The 16,579-nt window shown below is 32.7% G+C and overlaps 2 protein-coding genes across 2 annotated transcripts; both read right to left on the minus strand.

Moving 5' to 3' along the window:
* Positions 1–10,415: 10,415 nt before the first annotated feature.
* On the minus strand, positions 10,416–11,605 carry LOC106626464 (uncharacterized). Its single transcript, XM_014245913.3, has 4 exons — positions 11,383–11,605; positions 11,130–11,312; positions 10,854–11,047; positions 10,416–10,706 (listed from the first exon to the last, which is right to left on the minus strand). Exons 1-4 carry the CDS (start codon positions 11,452–11,454, stop codon positions 10,439–10,441), a joined length of 717 nt encoding a protein of 238 aa, XP_014101388.3. The 5' UTR covers positions 11,455–11,605; the 3' UTR covers positions 10,416–10,438.
* Positions 11,606–12,090: 485 nt separating this feature from the next.
* Positions 12,091–12,849, minus strand: LOC138855564 (uncharacterized). The gene is made up of 3 exons (XM_014246280.3): positions 12,681–12,849; positions 12,439–12,618; positions 12,091–12,375 (listed from the first exon to the last, which is right to left on the minus strand). The coding sequence occupies exons 1-3, from the start codon at positions 12,744–12,746 to the stop codon at positions 12,166–12,168; spliced, it is 456 nt and encodes a 151-aa protein (XP_014101755.3). The 5' UTR covers positions 12,747–12,849; the 3' UTR covers positions 12,091–12,165.
* Between the last annotated feature and the right edge of the window lie 3,730 nt (positions 12,850–16,579).

A 16,579-nucleotide genomic window follows, 5' to 3' on the forward strand; every position in this document is an offset into this window, starting at 1 on the left:
TATTTTTGATTTTATGTAAGATATCTTCTTGAAACAAGCTGGATACATACAATATTTACCAATATTTTTTTTTGCATTTAATATTATTTCAAATTTTAAAAAAATATTTTGGTTGTATATTCAATTTTTACTTTCGCTAGATCTCGTTACTTTTGGAATACTTGGCAAATAATAATACTATATCTACTTGTAGTTCGCTAGAGCCATACCACTGCCCCCATTTTTTCTATTAGGTACATAAACGTATTTACGTCTTAGTAGACTTTCAAGAGAATCTAAAATTAAATTTTGAATGCGTCAATAAGCATTTGCCTTTATTTCATTCACCGGGTTTGTGTTTTTAACGATAAAATATAGGATATACCAACTATATAAGTAAATGTATGTACACAGGCTTTATGGTATATGTACAGTAGAGTGCATGTAAACATAATCTGGGGTTTTTTAGACAAATTTTTTTTTATTTATCGTTTTGAGGAAACTAAAAAAAAAAGTCTAGTAAAAAGAAATTCATTATTTTTCCAATAGATGGTTTTAGTAATCTCTATCTCGCATTGTATGCTATATCGTTAGGCTATATGTCATTAAAAATATTTCGTAAGGATGCCACATGAATTAATGCAAAAAAACTTCATTGACCGGCGTTTCTTCTTGTAATTGCTACCGCATAGCAATAAAATCAGTTACTGGTGCAGAAAACTGAGTCACATACGACAACGTTGTGAACAGCAAAAACGGTGGACCTGTATAGTCTACAATCAAACCGTCTGAAGGAAGCAATCACCCAAAAGCGGACAGCTTTGGCCACCAGGAGAGAACTTTTGTTCTATCAGGACAACGTCAGACCACACACATCGATAGTCACTCGCCAAAAGCTCAGCGAGCTTGGTTAGGAGGTTATTATGCCTTTTTCTAATAATCAGAACCTGACACCAAGTAATTACTAACTATCTATGGCGTAGGATTTTGCTTGTAAAAATTCACTGCAAGCTTGTGAAAATCGACTGTCCTACCTTTTGGCAAATACCTTCAAAATGGAAATAAGTTATCGAACAAAACGGTCCTAAATCGGGTCATTTGCTAAATAAAACTTGTATATTTTAATGCAAAAGTAATATATTTCTTTTTACTAGACCTATTATATATTAGCCGCCTTTGTTTCGACAAGCATTGGAGAGTAGGGAATGGAACAAATTATATCAGTTGTTCAAACAAACTGCAAACTTGAGCTAACATGTCGTTTGACGCAAGCGAAATTATTTTGCGCTTTTTTTTTTAGTGAACTTAGTTTCGAGCAGCGTCCATGTCTTACGTACGCTATAATTTAGTATTTAAAAATATTTAAAACTTAATTGAAGTTAAAATCAATAAAAATATTGTTGTTATTTCAAGTAATTTGTCATTTGAGTCAATCACAATTGTAAAACCGGTCTGGAATGGTATCGATTCTGTGTCGACTTCAGCCCGATAAGTTATTGTTGTTTTTCCATGCAAATTTTTTGGCAAGAAAGCAGCGCGCCAAGACATCTAGCAGAGAAATGGCGAATCGAAGACAGCTATTATATATACGATATTATACACTTAAATATTATATTGTGTACATGACAGATGCCCGTGGCAGTCGCAGTACGCAATTTCAATTGTTCAAACCTTTTTTTTCAAGTATATACTTGTATGCATATTCTTTCCCGTTTGTATTTTTTCGTTTAACTCAAAAACAACTTTTCTAATAAACATCGATTTTATTATAAAACTTAGTAGTTATTGAGACAATAGAGCAATTACGGCTATCTACCAACTTGTATTTAACATTTGTGAAGAACTATTGATTTTTTGCTTCAAAATATATCCCGGTTCGGCGATTTCTTTTTCATTTTCGCTAAGTTCCTTTCCATTGAGTATTTTTTTAGTTTGAGAATATAAACCGAAGAATGCGGTGAATGTACAAGAAATTTGTTCATTGTTTTGAGCTCGCGTAATCCCCCTTTGCACACGACTCCCCGTAAACCCAAACGTGTAAACAAGCCAGCATGTCCCTTCGATATCTTTCGAGTGTCAACTATTTCGATAACTTTTTTGAGTCACATAATTTTTTTTTGTTTTTTAATATTTTTTTTATTAAGTTTTTTTGTCCATAACATCGTCATTTGGACATCCACTGGGTTTATTGTTTTCAATACTCATATGACCTGAACGGAATTTTAGAAACTACAAAATGTTGTTTCATCTAGACCAAAGCCTGGATAACACTTATACACTTTTTGCTATTGTGTCTTAAAATACGATTTTTACCATTTGCCGTTTGTCCAAACTACCAAAATTTGAGTTAGTCGAAATGACATATATGTACATCTCACAATCTATTTGTTCGAAATGTATATCGGACTCACTTGAAGGTCACCTAACCTTTCAAATATAAAAGTATATAAAAACATATGCATACATCTATATTTATCAACCATTTTGAAAATTTTTGCCTCAGGCTATAAGAATTCAATATAGAATTCCAACCGAAATTTCTGCAAAAACTATTCTTGAAGGAACCGTAAACAAATGTTCTTAAGACTCATATAAATTGGTGCAAAAAAAAACAAAATTAAATAAACAGCATTTTTGGCACAAATATTACAAATTTCAAGTAATGTATTTTATTTATTTATTTTTTTTTCGAATTTCGTATTATCACAATTTTCCGCTATAAAACAAAAATAGTCCCTATACCATTCAACTGAGGAAATTTTCTTTAAAACTGAATATATTCATTTATTCGTAGATATAATAATCGTGAAGAGCAAAAGTCTGCGAATAAAGTTTAAATCTGAGTTAAAACCAGCAAATGCATGTGTTAATACATACATAGATAAATAGCAACTCAACGCAACCGTCGACTTTGTCAAATTATATTATATATAAAAAACAATCACTGTTTTTAAATCAAAAAATTCTTTGATATTGAAACTACATGCGTATATAAATACTGCTTTAAGTAACTCTGTTCACTTCACCTTAACCAAAGTTTTGTCGAACCATGAGTAGCCAGCAAAGTCAACAGGACAGGGTCAACTGTCCTCAATATCATTCAATGCTAACTGCCAACATTAACGTGACTTTGATAGCAATTTACTTCTTATTGTCATATTAGTAAGATGCATTTGTGGTTATAAATCGACGACTATTCCAAAACAAACATTGGCGCATTTCCAAAGTGATACATTTTACGAGTTATTCAAAGTTTATTGTTCATGACTGCTTACTAACTAAGATAGTTTGATACTAGAAAAATCGTATGCGCTAAGCGCCATCTAGCACTTCTAAGTAATTAATATATGTATATCTCAGCGATTTTTTGTAGCATGGCTTTCTGAAGAAGTTCTTAAAAGAATACAGTACGAGATAATTTCTTCTCAAATACTTATTACTAGATACCTCATGTGGGACTTTTAGAACCTCAGCTTTGTCTAATGTTTCTAATTTAGTCCTGAGGATTGAGTGAACTTATATTATTTTAAGCCTATTCATGGGCATGTTCAAATAAAGCCGAAATTATTGTCGAATATTGATTCGAATGTTGTTCGTTTCCTAGGTTAAGTTCTTTGTAATTATTATCTTTTTTTTATGTTGTATGCCTTTATTATTATAAAATTATATGTATTCATTAAAATCAATACAATACATACATGCATACGAGATTTTTCACGATTATATGTCGTGAGAAATGGCATATTGTACATGGTCCGAATAGCATATGTATAGATAACTCAGTTATATCAAAGTGCAATATTTAAAATTTAATTTTGGTACGAGTATTTCCTGGAAAGAGTTTAATGGTTACATGCCATTGGTCCTTAATGAACCAAGTGATGTACTCATTTTGAAATAGTCAGCTCAAAGCTCTTAAAGTTTTCACAACAATAGCACATTGATCTTTTCTCATGGTGTGAGATATTTACGCAAGTTTGACATTGTACTGCTGTTCCTATGGCAATTATTATTTAATTAAATCAAAATAATCAGATATAATATTTTTTCTTTAATAGAAACTGTCAACAAATTTGTGAAATTCACAATTGAGTGATTCCAATTAAATGCCTAGAAGATTATTCTGGAACTGCACTGGCGCTATTTAAAGGGTTCCTGCTATGAACACAAGCAATATAATAAAAACATACATACATCCGATCGGCAATTAAATACTGTATACTCGTTTCGTAGCGAATATCTTGCAATAATGAGCTTAGCGGCTAAAGTCGTCAAGACTTACAAAATAGGTGTGTGTGGGCAAGCTCATTTCAATAAATAAGTTATTTAAAGTTCCTAAAATATATATGTGATATATATGTCTATCTTATTATACTCGTTTGTATATCGTAACATTGCACGAGCAAGGATTTACTGGCATTCGTATGCAGAGCAGGTTGTTGTGATGTAAAATGCGTGGCACCTTATATTGAGGTGTGACGGTGATTAAATATTATATATTTATATAAAGTTATTATTTAATAATTATTTTAATGTGTAAAATTGAGAAGAAATTATAGAAAATTATATTAGCATTTCTGAGCAATTAAAACATAACATTTTACGATAGTATTAGAAATACATACATACAAGTATTCCAATACGTACTTGTGAACAATTACGACACAAGTTTGTTGAGGAGAACACTTAGTTTAAATTAAAAAAAAATCGATTTTGATAGTTAATGGCTTTAAAAACAACAAACTAAAATCTTAAATTGATACCTTTAATAGTTTTTGAGTTACAGCCTTCTCAAGTATAGCCGCATCAGCTTGTTGGATATGTTGTACACTTATTAAATTTGCTTGAGTGATTACTCGTAGATAAGTGATCCGATCACTATAGTAATATTTTAAGTTCTGTATATAGTTCTACATACAATGATCTACCAGTTTCTTGATCCGATCAAAAATCGAATTTTGGCAGGCCAAAAACGACCAACATTTGGGGTAAAACTCAACTTTTTTAGAAAACGCCGCCATTTTGTCCTTTTTTTTCGAGCGTAATTCCTTGTCTGAACAACATTTGTTAGTACCATAATGACAATATTTAAATAGTCATACGCGTAGAATCCCGGAACGATTGCAACAGTTGTGGACCTGTTCTTTAGGGGGTTAGTAAAAGAGGTGCAACTTGATTTTTATTTCTATTTTTGGTTGGTAATTGTTCGATTCGTTTCTCTACAAGATTTAGTACAACGAAGATGATTTGTGATAGACTCATGAGGGCTTTCGTAAATATATGAGCGGCTATTGACACACTTTTGGCATCACAAAGGCCCAGTGTTTTAAGTTAAGTATTCAGCGTGGTGTGAGGCTGGAAAAAATGAATCTTTTTATTAGTGATTAAAAGTGATATAATAAGATTTCATCTGTAAATGTTTCAGTAATTTATGACAGCATTTAACGGTTGTGTCCTGTAGTCGCACAAGTATAGAATTATATAAGCACTTGGTAAGCAACTTGACACTGACAGTGAAATTACATTGATTAACTTTTTCCCATTTCATTTTGAACAGAGTGTTAAATTAAAATTAATTGCATCAATTAAGTGGAGAATACGTCAAAAATTCAAGCAGCGATAATAATAACAAATAAATTACTGGCATGCTGACAGTATGAATCTCGTTCTTTTTGCTATTGTGCACACACATATATGCATATAAATTACATTAAACAAAGTTGCAATAACAATGGACTTAAAGAAAAAAGTGGTTAATAGAAAATTTGTGCAAACAAATAACGATACAATCGTAATACCGTTGCACATTGTGCGATAATCGCGTCTAACTAATTGCTAATAATGTAAGAGTGAAATAATATTTGCTATAAACAGCGTCAGATCTAAATATACACACAAACATATATGTATGTGTGTACTATATTGCATATGATATCAGCTGCGCATCTCTATTATGTTCTCGTTTCTTGTTTGCGTTTTGTTTTCAGAACAATTAGTTGTTCGTCTATTATATGTGACTCACTAGTCTGTTTTTCGATTGTTTACAGAAGCAAACCGGTATTATTTATTTTACCTCACCCCAATCCTTAGTGTTCTCAACTATTGTTTAAGGAAAGGGTGTAATTAATCTATTGATGATCAACGATGATGATAAATAATAATAGACTTATTTGCAAATACTTCGTTAAAACAGAAACTATTTTTTTTGATAGAACATCCTGTAAATTGCTTTATATACTGGCATTTCATATCCATCTAAATATGATTGTCAACCACAAACTAAACAGTAGGAACAGAAGAGCAATATATACATAGTTGGCCGAATTGTATTAGTTACAAATTAATTAATTAAGCTCATTTACAAAGAACACCAAAAAGGCTTAGTTTATAATCTACAATTTACAATCCAACTCAGTTGAATTGAACCTGTTTTTGAATTACGAATTACAACTAATTCCCTTGAAGTGGTGTTGATGTTTCTAACCTAAAATAGCTCCGGGCTGACAGTTAGTAAAACAATTGACATTAAGTAAATGTTTGCGAAAGAATTTATAAGTATTACAATTAACATACATACATTAAAATATCATACGAAGAAAGCTTCAGGATCACTCAAGCACAGTGTTATACCATAAATGTTAATACGACAAATTGAAATCGAAAATTTTTTACAACTTGGGGAGTTACCGTTGAAAAATTTCAACTGAAATGAGGTTGAGTTGTAAGCTAATTAATAATGTTTATTTAGAGAACATTTGCCCTGAATAGGCTACGTTAATTTTGCCATGAAGGTTGTAATACTCAGAAGAAAATGTTGAAGACCTTATAAAATATATATACTTAAGTACTTAAATGATCAACATGACGAGCACAGTCAGTTTAGTCACCTCCGTCTGTTTGTGTGTATATACGCGAACTAGTCACTCAGTTTTTGAGATATCAATCTCAAATTTTGTCCACATCCTTTGCTATCCAAAAAGCTGCTCATTTGCAATCGCCGATATCGGATAGCTATAGCATATAGCTGTCATACAAACTGACTGATAAAAATCAAGTTGTTATATCAAAAAAATTTTTATTTGTGAAGGGTATTCTAGCTTCGGTTAACGTTTTTTTCTAGTTATTTTTTAAAGTAAATTGGTTTGATGGCATTTAATTTGTTGATAGTTTAGTTCCAACTAAATAATAGAGCAAATGTGTTCAAAAACATACTTATGAGTACATACATACATGCATTTGTATATATTGTATACAATATACGCAATTTAACTAAGAATCATCAGCGAAGATTACACCGGAACCGGTGGCTAGAACTTTGTATATAACATAGTACATAGTAGCTATAAATAAGAATAACAATCGAGTTCATAGCCAGGCCCCTCTAATTACAACCAAAGCGGTATTTTATGAGAAAATTGTTTTAGGGGGGTCCTTAAAAGAAGTCAAACGATTTTTTTCTCTCCCCTTAATCGTTTAGTATAACGTATGTACATATACTTATAAGTTTAGTAGTAAGGGAAAAGTCAAATTTTTAAATGGACATAAACAAAAATTAAATTTATATTAATATATTTTAGACATTGTATTAATAATATGTATGTTGCATTTTCATACAATAAATGAAAAATTTAGTTATATTTTTTAATCTAATTCGCAAAATCGATAAAATATTACATGTGAATCACTTCTAACAGAAAACATTTACAAAAGTTAATTAATAGTAATTAGTTATTAATTTTTTCTTTGCTAATCAATAATTCTTGGAATCCTGTTCAGTGGGAGGAAACAAATATGTTTTCAGTCCTTCTAGAAAAATTGCACCTTGTATAACACGACGTAATCCTCTCAAAACTTTCGGTGATATTTTGCTTGATATTTTTATATAAAGATATTGGTTTACATTCAAAGAATACGGACCACCCTAATGTGTATACATACATACATACATCATTCAATTGTTCTAGAAGCTCAAAATAAGTCGCTAGCATCATCATTTATAATCCAACTAATCGGTGGTCAATCGTGTACAAGTAGGTGTGTATGTATGTGTAAGTTTGTGTGTGGTATGGTTGACTGCATAATAAGCCGGCGGCGGCGTATTGCATAAATTGTTTGTAATAATTACCGCATAACTGTCGTAACTTGCATTTTAAATTATGCAAAATATTTAAATGCACTTGATGTTAGCGCATATGTACTTTATTAGGTAAAGGTTTTCAGCTAAGTGCGGCGAGCAATAAAATTGGCCGGCCATTGCGCAGAAGCAAACATTTATAATCGTTTTTATGTGAAGCGTTCTGTTGTGATGTTGTACAGAATAGTACAGTATTCTGTCGTCACGACTTTTGCACGTGATTACAAACAAGCGAATGTTACAGCACAAACCCTCGTATACATATACATATGTACATATGTATGTATGTATGTAAGTATGCGCAGCGGTATGTGTGTGTGTTTGTGTAGATGCGCTGTGTAGTGGCGCTGTTTTATTGCATTATTTGCCGGTGGTTACTTAGGAATGCGAGACATGTGGTTTGCGGCTGAAATGAGCTGGGATTTCCGACAATTTCAAAACTATTTACAAACAATAATGTTGGGCTTGTAAACCGCGCTCATCTTGATTTTACATTTAATGCCAATTTAATTGACATTAATGGCTTAAACAAAGATTTCAACGTATCAACGGTATGTACTCGTATGTTTGCTTAGAAACTTGCTCCCGTATTTAAGTATATTCTATTTAAATTTGACTCGCTAGATTCGAGCAAAATTTTATGGCCATATTAGTTTATATTCATTTGTATTTATGTATTTAGTAATCAGTACTTTATTGCAGTCAATAAACCCTTTAATAACTATTTATATTTGCACTTAAAAAAAATTCTCCTTCTCCATATAAACGTACTATAGAGTAATTAGTTACTCATACGCACCGTCACCCTTAAAATATCACAAAATCAGCAGCTGTTCGCAATCTGTCATATCTGTAATGACTAGCTTTTAACCTTGAACAACATATTTAGTTTACCACGAAGTTTGTAATACCCAGAAGGAAACGTCGAAGACTCTATAAAATATATATACATAAATGTCAGCGTGACGAGCTGAGTCGACTTAGCAATGTCCGTTTATCTGTCTGTCTAAATATACGCGAACTACTAACTCGGTTTTTGAGATATCAAACTAAAACTTCCTTTTCTCTCCAAGAAACTGCTCATTTGTCGGAACCGCCTATAGACCACTATTGCATATAGCTGCCATACAAACTGAACGATCGGAATCCAATGCTTGTATGGAAAACTTTTGTATTTGACGAGATATCTTCACGAAATTTGGCTTAGATTTTGTCTTTTTTATTTGTGAAGTGTAATAGTAAACGTGTTTTTTGGTTTTCTTTAAAAAAAATTTGTGCCACAGCAGGCAATCGGAAAACCTGCACATTTTTGCCGACCAATAAATTCTACCAACGGAGTGCAGAGCCCTAAATCACCTATAAATTTCTTGATAGAATATGTTACTTGAAATAACATTACGGTCAACAGCGAGTCAAAACTGATATTTCTGAAACGATTTTTTCTGTCATAAATCACAGGCATGAGCTTAGAACAGTTATATCAATATCGACCTATCACTTGCTACTCGAGGTAACTAAATTTTCTTAGTGTAGTATCGCGAGGCATCGAAGTTATACGAGCAATATATGATAATGGTATATATGGAATAAGCGATTCGTAAGATAAAACCATTTACCGTCAACAAGGTCCTGAAAATCTAAATGAACAATGCTAAAACGGCCGAAGAAGACATCATTCATAGATGGATTCATTGGATGTTTTAACATATGGTAAAAATGTGCCATTCTATCTGCGAAAAAAAAACAGCCGAAGCTAATAACGTCTTAAAAGTCTCAAATAATTAAAATAAAGGTTTGCATTTAAGATTATTTATTATTGACACAAAAGTGGATCAATAGATCCAATATGAAACTTAATATAAGTTTAGTACTTATACAGCAGGCTTATGGTAGAAGTTAGCTCCTCTGTTCACAACTCATTCGTTTAGTTAGCAGAAGGAACGATATTCACATTGTCGATCGTAAGGAATGATTTTATGACAAAGCCAAGCGTAGTGAATTATAAACAAGACCGAGGCAAAATCTAAAAAAACTACCCCCTATATAAGTTTGTCTTTTAAGTGGCAGTCTAAAAGCTCTGAATATATTTCTGACAAGAAATAATTCACCTTCAGAGCTAAAAAATCTATAAAAGATATACTATTATTATATAAGAACATACAGATGCATCATATAGAACTTTCGTCGAATTATAGAGGCTCAAAGCCAATTCTCACTTAATCTGATCATTTTAAATTATTTTAAATTTTATATATAATATATGTTTATTAACTAAACAAACTAAGATTCTTTCTAAGCACTAATTTACATATTCCCTTCCTTTGCTTAGCATTTTTCTGCGGCCTTTGATTTGAGTTTTTTTTCTGACTTCTTATCAGGTTTCTTTTCCGATTTCTTTTCGGATTTCTTCTCGGGTTTCTTTTCGGCCTTCTTCACAGGTTTCTTTTCAGTCTTCTTTTCAGTCTTCTTCTCAGCCTTCTTTTCAGCCTTCTTTTCGGGCTTCTTTTCCGCTTTGCCCTTTTTAGCTGGTTTCGCTTGTTTTTTCTTATCCTTCGATGCTTTCGTGGGCTTAGAACGACGAGGTTTATAATATCTGATATAAATTTAGAAATAAATTCAGGTAAAGAAACAGATTGATTATTCGCTAAAGTGGTGGCGTCAGCAAAACAACTTTTATGGCCATTTTACAGTGCCACGATCAGCATAGAATTTGTATTCTATCATTCACAGGCAAACTCACCTCTCCGACCTGGGTATCGCCTTGTGGCACATACAAGCATTCATCAAATGAAATACGCCCGAACAAACGCTTAAGGCACCAGCAATCACCAAAAGGAATTGTGCATAAAACCCACAAAAAGATATAATTACCATTATAAGACTTGAGCCAGTCAAAATGCACAGGACACCTATTATAAAGTTGAACATAACACCCTGCAGTGGGAAAGAAATAGCGTGTATTTGAAAAATTTTTCATTGAACTTGTTCGGTCACAGCAGTTAACGATGTACATTACCAGCGGATCAATGCCCAACGTATGCAGTCTAGGCGTAAGTAGGTAATAGTACAAATCCGGTATGAAAGCGGGAAAAATGAATAGCAAGAATATGTAAACGGGTCCACTAACTTCATTGCCAAGCACACAACTAGCAGTGAATGTACAATATAAAACTAAGCCAATCGCTAATCCTTCCAAGATCTAAAGCAAAAGCGGAAAATCGTGTGAATGCAGATTTTTTGAAGCTTTAATAATTTCATTATTGTCTTACAACATTTAGTAGAAAGAAAAATTTACACTTCTTGCGTTTCTTTCTATTCTGATCGATCCTTGTTGTTTTCATTATAAGTTACAGTTATCTTTTGCAAATGCCGGTGAAATGTAAAAAAACTCAAAGGACGATTATGAATTGTTTAAATGAATTACTTTTCGACTTTTTTAGCCGCATTGACATTTCTATACTTCTAGGCATTCTCTTAATTTTACATGTGTCAAACCGTGATACATGCTTGAATCGTTTTATAAGCATAAAAACGTAATACCCGGTAGAAATTGCATTCAGTTATGTTCTGGGCGAAGCTATATGATTTATATGAAGAGCTTTTCAGAGGAATCGACAGCGTTATCTCCAATATTTCTGGATTCATTGCATGAGCAGATTTACATGAGCACTTTAGCCTCCAATATACAGTGCGTTCAAAAAGAATGTTTTTACTTTGCGCGATCAGTTAGCGGAAAAAGAAAACTAATTTTTGGATGAATCACAATGTACAAGAGCAAAACCGATTTGCTGAGGGCAAGTGCTACAAAATAGTTTAAACTTATTGGTTTCAGCCTAAATTGAATATAACTCATGTTCTTCTGAAGACCCTTTAATACAACTAAGTAGAGACTAAGTCATGATCACCTCTGTGTTACGGTCTAAATCACTTCAATATATATAGACTACACTAGAAACACTAATTAATAAAAGGCTATATTCTTCCCGATTTTTCCGCATAGTATAATATGAAATGCTCCCATATTTTATAAACATTAGTCTCCAATATTTTCTTTACAAATTTTTACTAAATAAAACTTCGCCTTCATCGAGATTTGCATTGATAAACCAAATGAATACCAGATGTACTAAACCAGCAATAAGCTCAATTATACCGACAGCTAATACTGTCGACTGTATCGGATTTCCACAGCCCGTAACCGAGAGAAAGGCAAACAAACAGGCCAGTAAGCAACAGCCCGTCACAATGTTATAGCAACCGCCCTAGAGAAAGAGAAATTGACATAAAATAAGAGTTACAACCTAATCTAAATAACTGCAACTCACCAGTGCTGCATAGAAGGGCTCTGATATTAGTATGCCCATGAGGCAGTACAATATATCCGGTATAATGGGAATAAAGACTAAAATACCGGACCACCACATGTATGTAGAGATCTCACGCGCTCCTATGCAGTCGGAGTCGGTCATGTCGTATATGAGCGCACAAGCGACAATTTCTAGAATCTGCCGAGAAGCGAGACAGATTAATTTTTGTTTGGAACTCATAAAGTACGAGTAATACCCACGAAGCACACAACATAAAATACCGTCGAGATGATGCAGCGTTGCAAATGCGTTAGCTTTAACGGCATTTTATAAAACACAAACAAATATATTATTAAGCCTAAAAGTTTTCTTACTCGCAAAAATATAATTTCTTCAACTGTCAGTGTTTTTGTTTTGTTTCAGAAACCCAGCGACACATATACTTGTACACATATATATGTATGTATGTATGTATGTGATTGGAAACAAATTATAAAACTTGAGTAAATTCTCAGTAATGTATTTTTTGTATGTTGATTGTAATATGTTACCGAAAAAATATATATTATCCGTTAAATGATTGAAAATTAGATAGTTTCAATAGAAATATTACCTGTTTGCGTTAGATTTTTCTGAAAAGTCACTTTCGCCGGAAATAGTGACCAATTATTGAACATCATCTCTGTTTGCACATATAAGTGCCTCTCTATGGCTAACTCACTTTTTGAACGAAAGTAGTAGTAAAAGCTCTCCTCTATTCAAACAGCCAAGTAACACGGAACATCACTAAAAGCTGCGTTCAAAAACACGAGAGGTGGCAGGTGGCAATGTAAGATTTCACTTGCCGGCCACAGGAATCTGAAGGGCAACGAGCAAGCCGACGAACTTTTTTATTTTGAAGTATCTGAGGCACTGGGGTTGGTTTAGCGACAGAACACATGCACCAACAATTTTATACAGTCCTTGGTCGGATTAAAATTCGTATACATTTCAATTAGTTAGACTCGACTATGAAGTGAACGATATCTGAGGCAATGGCAAAATAGTTTGCACTTAGAACTATCGAAAGATAACTGACATATGTTCCGTAGTGGTCCTTTGAGGACATATTGTTAAAAAGGACCATCAATATAACAATTTTGTTCGTGACCGGTATCAGCTCTAATTCAATTCTAGTTGTAATAATACTAGGCTCAGTTTTGTGCTAAACAGCTGACTTTGTTTGACTGTACTGAAGCTCATCTTCTAAACTCAGACTGCTTCGAAAAGTATATTTATTCACTACTTCTAAAATTTTTCGCTAAGATCGCAACTCTAAAGCTGCGGAAATGGAATATAAAAACAAGCTTGCTTTCATATACTCACACCTTTGGTGAACGGTTCAAGTCATTAGATTCTTATCTGATCCCTTTATTATTCACTGCTTATTTTAACGTACTTAATGTCTATATTTATCCCCCATAAGTAATTATTAGATATGACGTCAATTATGCAAACTAAAACGCATCTTTATTCAAAACAGTGTCTCCAGTGCATTGTGCCCTTTATGGCCAATGAAATACTCGACTTTAAATTAAGCAGCGTTAAAATTAAGTGATGCAATCACGTTTCACCCAATTTCGAACGTTCTCAGTCGGAAAACAATCCCGCTGAATTGATTTGTTTTGAGGAGTTTTATAAGCAACTCATGAATAATAATGATGTAATAAGCATTGTAGGTGCTTTTATGTGAGAATACCGCAATTTCTTATCTTTCTCAGCTGCATTTTATATTTTTAATTTTATTAAAAACAACAACAACAATAATTGTGTTATGTGAAAGCTTCCCAATAATTGCTTTAATTAAATGATAGTGTTACAATAATTAAACTTAATTAACTGCATATTATTTGCGGCGCAGTAGAAAATCGCACTAAATTAGAAATTTCAGGAATGTGATTTTTCTGGAAAACAAAGTTGATAACAAGCTGTTTTATAAATACATTTATAAAGCATTCAAGGCAAATAATCGAAACTTAAACTAATATTTATAAATATATGGAAAATTATAGATAACTACGTATTCTTAGCAGACCCTTTTATATTAAACTAATTAGCATTGAAATTAAGATGCTAAGAATCGATTATATGCCTCTGCAATAATGGGAAAATTAAAGCTTACATTACAGATCAAATTTGATCCGGACTAGTCCATTTAAACTGCTCGCAAATCGAATCGTTAAATACTTTTATCGTAGATGGAAACAACCTTTTTTATGTTCATGTATTCGGACTAAATTTGAGCTTAAGTGTATTGGAAAACTAGACTAGGAGACTGGGTTGGACCGACATTTATTTTTGGCAAAACGAAAATTTATTTAGATTTATAATTTTCCAAAAATAAGTGGTAAACGATAATGGTACGAAGATAGTAAGCCTGGTTGGTTATAGGGATCATGTACTTATAACATCACTGTAATGGAAGAATATATTGGTTAAATGATAAGTTCTGAAACATGAAAAACTATCAACCATCAATGTCGATAGGTTCATTTGAACCACGGAATCAATAATTTTTTTAGTTTAGTATATCGAATTTGACAATTATTTGCATTTTTTATATTATAACGAGTTATTGTAGAGAACTCAAAACTTTAGTAAAGCCACGTATTATATTTAGATTGGACAAATCTTTCAGTGATAATAATCCACTAACCTCTTACTTCGAAAAAGTTTAAAAAAAATTGTACTTCTGATCATACCTGAGCCAGTCTCTCTAGACTCGCATTAATAAATCGATAGCAAATAATGAACAATCTCCTTCTCAAATTCAAATATAGATGGAATAAGCACTACCTCCAAGGCGCACATAAAGATATTCAGATTAAACCCATACTATGAACAAAACCTATTGACTTCAGCGATATTGATTTTCCTTCCCTCTATATATGATCAAGAAAACCCTAAGTGTAGGATTTTTGTAAGAAGTGGTTATTATTATGGTTCATCTTTTACGCCGAAAATAAGAATAATCGCGAAATATTATAAGATCACGTATGTATTTTTAATTCCATTTTTTATGATGCAATTTGGATGAATTCTTAACTCAGGCAATACCAAAGGTAATTGGTAAAAGAAAGAACTGTTGATTTTGCCGTTTCACACAAAAGTTTCTAAATAAAGAACGACGGCTTCAGACCAAGAAAGCGCGCAAAATTTTAAGCCTCATTGCGCTGAAGACAATTCGTGTGCATTTTACCATGCAACACTGCACATGTATACTTACATACACATTTCATTACATATGTGTGTACCTAAGTATATATATAGTATAAACTGCCAACTTGACGGCGAATTTCTTGATTCGTCTTTTTAAAATCGAGTTTAAGTGCGCTTTGTGGCTGAAGGCGTTAATAATTGCATAATCTTATGTTTGTTTACATTGGCATACGTAATATCTAACAGTAAATTACAGAGCACCACATAGCGTAACTTAGCACATCCAACAATTATTTAATGGCAGCGTTAATCATATTTTTTATTTTAATTTTATTGCGATTTAAACACCAGTACCCGCAATTCGCCCCCGTTTAAACCGTAGTGCCGCTGAAAAGTCGGAAGATTTATGCAGCAATTAATTCCTACCGATGTAAGATAAATGGCAATAAAAACTTGTTAAACTCTAGACAAACAGATTCCCTCGAAATTTATTCCGACAAATGATTGCTTAGCAGCACGGAAAGGTTTTTACAACGGTTGTGAAATACTGAAATGCCACACACACCCGCACCCACAAACACATATGCATACAACATTACATGGGGCGTAGGTGAGAAAAGCTAAGCTTTACAAATATGTTAGGTTAGGTTGCGATTTAATAAGCTACAGTTCTACAGCTGCATACAAACACACATACATATTGATGTGTTTTATGGAAGGCATATCTAGAGCTTGTAGACTCATTATAATATGCCAATTACTTTGTATATCCTATATACTATCTATTTCTACATATTCTTCCGTGGTACGCAGGTACATGTGACTTCCGAAGAAAATCATCCATTTATGTCAGACCAATGCATTATTACAGGTGCTCAACGCTTTATACATATATACCTCGGTCTATGCATGATATAATTAGAGGTTACGGCGGCTTAATACTGTTACTTATTTTGCAACG

The sequence above is a fragment of the Bactrocera oleae genome, chromosome 5 (genome assembly GCF_042242935.1).
Source record: "Bactrocera oleae isolate idBacOlea1 chromosome 5, idBacOlea1, whole genome shotgun sequence".
In the NCBI taxonomy this organism is placed as follows: Eukaryota; Metazoa; Arthropoda; class Insecta; order Diptera; family Tephritidae; genus Bactrocera; species Bactrocera oleae.